This window comes from Galeopterus variegatus, unplaced genomic scaffold, assembly GCF_000696425.1.
Source record: "Galeopterus variegatus unplaced genomic scaffold, G_variegatus-3.0.2 Scaffold6618, whole genome shotgun sequence".
Classification (NCBI taxonomy): Eukaryota; Metazoa; Chordata; class Mammalia; order Dermoptera; family Cynocephalidae; genus Galeopterus; species Galeopterus variegatus.
Window position 1 is genome coordinate 67411 of NW_007732729.1, and position 3903 is coordinate 71313.

Consider the following 3903-nt stretch of genomic DNA (forward strand, 5'->3'; position numbering starts at 1 on the left):
AAAAAAAAAAATGAAAATTAATGGAATTGTTTCACGGTCGTGGGTGTTGGGGTGGGGGGGGGGGGGTGGAAGAGGGGGGGAGGTTTGGGGGGGAAAAAAAAAAAAAAATAACAATTTCTTTAGTTTTGAGAAGGGGGGAAGGTTGGGGGGGGTGGGGGGGGGGGGGTGGAAGAGGGAGGGAGGTTTCGGGGGGAAAAGAAAAACAAAAACAAAAACAAAAAAACAAAGTTTAATATTTTTATTGTAAAACAATACTTACAACCACATTTTTGACATTTAGAGATATTCCTGAAATTGTCCAATCTTGAATATAATGAATCCAAACTTTATGTGTTTACAGAGGATTGAAACTGTATAAATCTCTGTCCCTAATATTATTTATCTCTATAAATGTGAAGCTAAACTTCACTTATAAATGGTCATACGATTAAAATAGGAGCACTAATTTCTAAGGAAATATATTTCACATTAATACCATCGTTGTTGTTATCTGGCAGTTTTTCTTTCAAGCTCTGGAAAGCAAAGAAATAAAACTGACAAAGTACTTGCTACTCTCTCAGAAGAACCTTGCATCTCTCAAAGCTTCTAACAGTGATAATTTCTCATTCTATTTCAAATGCAACAGACAGAAGTTAATGTGCTGTGGGGGGTGTCCGATGGCCCGTAGGCCCTCCCAGTCATCTGTAAACTCAGTGACCTGAGGCAGTCAGGGGTGGGGCCAGGAAACAAAACTTGGTGGACTTAACTCTGCAAGTGCATCATCCTGCCCTTTTGATGATCAAGTCTTTGATGACTAACTGGGGGGGATCCTGGGAACCCTCATTCACTTTCCTCATAGACTGAGTTCTTTCCTAGAGTTTTTCAGGCTCATGACTTCCAAGGGAGTCCTGGGTGACTATTCTCCTTTATTCATCAGATTGCTGGACATTAATTAATCCCAGGAAAAGACAGAGCTTCATGACAGCAGAGTTGTATGCTTGTTTCGTGTACTGTGTATTCACAAGGCCCAGAGGACTGGCTAACAAAAAGAAGACAGTCGATAAGGCTTGTCGAATGAGAATAAATTTTCTTGTTTATTCTTACATTTTTGTTAAAAACATTCTGTTAAAGGTACAGCCAGTCCTTCACAACCTAATCTCATCTTTGTCCTCTTCTGTCTCTACAGATAATTTCACCTCATTTCATATGGGGGATAAACCTAAGATAATATTAGGCATGAAAACTCTCAATTTTTCATTCTAATTTATACCAAATACCTATTTTGATTATTATTCTTTTCTGATCCAATTTTTCTTTTCTATGATTAATCTCCCACCTGTAGTCAGCTGAATATAAGCCTCTTCCAGCTATCACAGACCTTACTCCAGTCTAGCGTTTTTACTTTTCTCAATTGTTTTCTCCCAGTGAAGAAATGCTTTCAGGATCCAATTAATTTTGGACACTACCACAGCCTCCACCACTTCTCTTGACTGTAGATCTTCCTTCTGTTACTATCTCTTGCAGAACATCTTGTTTTGTCTTCCTCAGTACTCTGAAAAAGTCTTAAGAATAGGACCAATTCTCAAGTCTTTAGTGTGCTTTGAATTAGCCTATTTTTTGTTCAAGATTACATTGCAAAATCATTACTGTTCTCTGTCCAATTACTTGACTTTTCTTTGTCCATCCTCACTTGACTCTGCCTTTCAAATCACTAGTAAATATCAGAAACCTACACTGACATATTTTAAAAGGACTCCCATGCTTATTATATTTCAGAAATATGTAGTATATAAGATGCTTCTATAATACATATTTAACTCATACTGAAGTCAGCAAAATTTTATTATGGAATTATTATTGGTTTATTTGATGATCTGGTGTGCAAGTATAAAATAGTTTCTCAAAGACTCTCAGAGTATATATATGAGAAAGAGATCATGATTTAAAGCACACAATTTTTTATTTCAAGTATTTCTGGTTTGGGGGGTTTTTTTGTGATCATACAAAAGATCTGTTTAAATATTCGTGTTCCACACAGTATGTCTCAGATGGATTTTTCTTGTTACCTCTCTTGAAAAAATATATTTAAACCAGCAACTTTTTAGTGGTTTTGGGGTTTTTTTTGTGATCATACAAAAGATCTGCTTAAATATTCGTGTTCCACACAGTACATCTCAGATGGATTTTTCTTGTTACCTCTCTTGAAAAAATATATTTAAACCAGCAACTTTTTATATTCTATTCCCACAGACAATGTTTTTATTTTAAAGTTATAAGATTGTGAATTAAAAATAATATAGGGATGTCGTATATCAGGAAAACGAATGTGAACCTTTAAACAGATTTCAAATATGGGACCAAACTTAGTCATGTGATGACTTTCATTATGTAGATCATCCAAAAAGTGAACCTCTTGTGCTCTTCCGGTTCCCAAAGAATAAAGTATCTTTATGACTCTTATTCAATCTGATATTTCAAGTACTGGATGCAGGATTTATGTTCATACATAAAAGCCTATCACATACAATGTGATCAGCAATAACTTGGTTGGTGAAATTTATAGGCATAAATCTTAATTTCACTATCGTATTGACTCTATAGCTGTTTTTATATAATTGGTTGTTATTCATAACTCTTTTCATGAAAATATTTTTTATAGAAACAGAGAGACTTAAAAAGTGCAAAATGGAGAAATCAAGGTTTATTTTAATTGAGCCAAAACTCTCAGGTGAGAATGAATTTAATCAAAGCTCCAAAATAAGTTACAAATGTAATGGAAAATCAGAAGAGAAACAATCAACCTGCATAAATGGAAAATGGAATCCGGAACTGAACTGCAAACGTAAGCCCTTGTTTATAATGTATTCAAAAACATATTCTATTATTTCTTCATTTGTAACTAGGATGCTGTTTCTGAATATTAATTTATCATGTGCATTATTTACTCATAGTATAAAAAACACACATAAACTTGATGGCTTTAAATTAGCATCTGGGCATTAATGTGCTCATTACTATTAGACTGCCATTGTTTCTAATTTCTTTTATTACATGTAAATGTACCCATGCCTATGCCTATAACTATTATCTATCAGTTTATGTGTGTGTTTCTATCTGTCTATCCATATCCACCTATCTATTCACCTATTGAACTATTTATCTATATCTGTCTTAAAAACTCCAAGTAATATTGACACTTCAAATTCAAATTGAATAGTATGGGGTTCATTCCAATCTTCCCATTTTCACATCTTTATTTCTCTTTTTTAAAAATTAAAACTTAATTGATGATGCATATTTGTGGGGTACAGGGTTGAATATCAATACCTGTATTCAATGTGTGATGATCAAATCAGGATAATTAGCACATTCATCATTACAAAAGTTAATCATGTCTTTGTGATGAGGACATTTAAGGGCTTACGTAGAATATGTTATAGTAATAATAATCTATATTAAGCTGACAACAACTTAACCTCAATTGCATACAAAATTTCTACCCTTTTACTTCTTCTACCCCCACCAATATTTTCTGTTAGTGATGTCAATTTTACATTGTGTATATATTAAAAGGTTACTATAGCTATAATTATATTTATTACATACATATATTTTTAACTTCTATACCGTATTTTAAAATGATTTACACACCACCATCACAGTATCACAATATTCTGTATTTATCTACATATTTTTACCAGAGCTTTGTACTTTCATATGCTATTATATTGCTGTTTATTGTCCTTTCAACTGGAAAGATTTTTTTTTTTAGCATTTTTGGGGCAAGAAATGTATAGCAGTGATGAATTTTCTCAGCTCTTGTTTATCTGGGAGTGTCTTTATCTCTCCTTTCTTTTTGAAGAAAAATTTTGCAGATAGATACACTTGGTTGGAAGATTTTTCTCTCTACACTCCAAATATATT

General features: G+C 33.2%; 1 protein-coding gene across 1 annotated transcript in view; it reads left to right on the forward strand.

Annotated features, from left to right (window-relative positions):
• The window catches only part of CFH (complement factor H), an 82241-nt gene that overhangs the window by 55401 nt on the left and 22937 nt on the right, over positions 1-3903 (forward strand). Inside the window, exon 13 of the mRNA XM_008591088.1 lies at positions 2639-2821. Within this exon, the coding sequence (XP_008589310.1) occupies positions 2639-2821 (183 nt within the window). The remainder of the gene's footprint in view (positions 1-2638; positions 2822-3903) is intronic.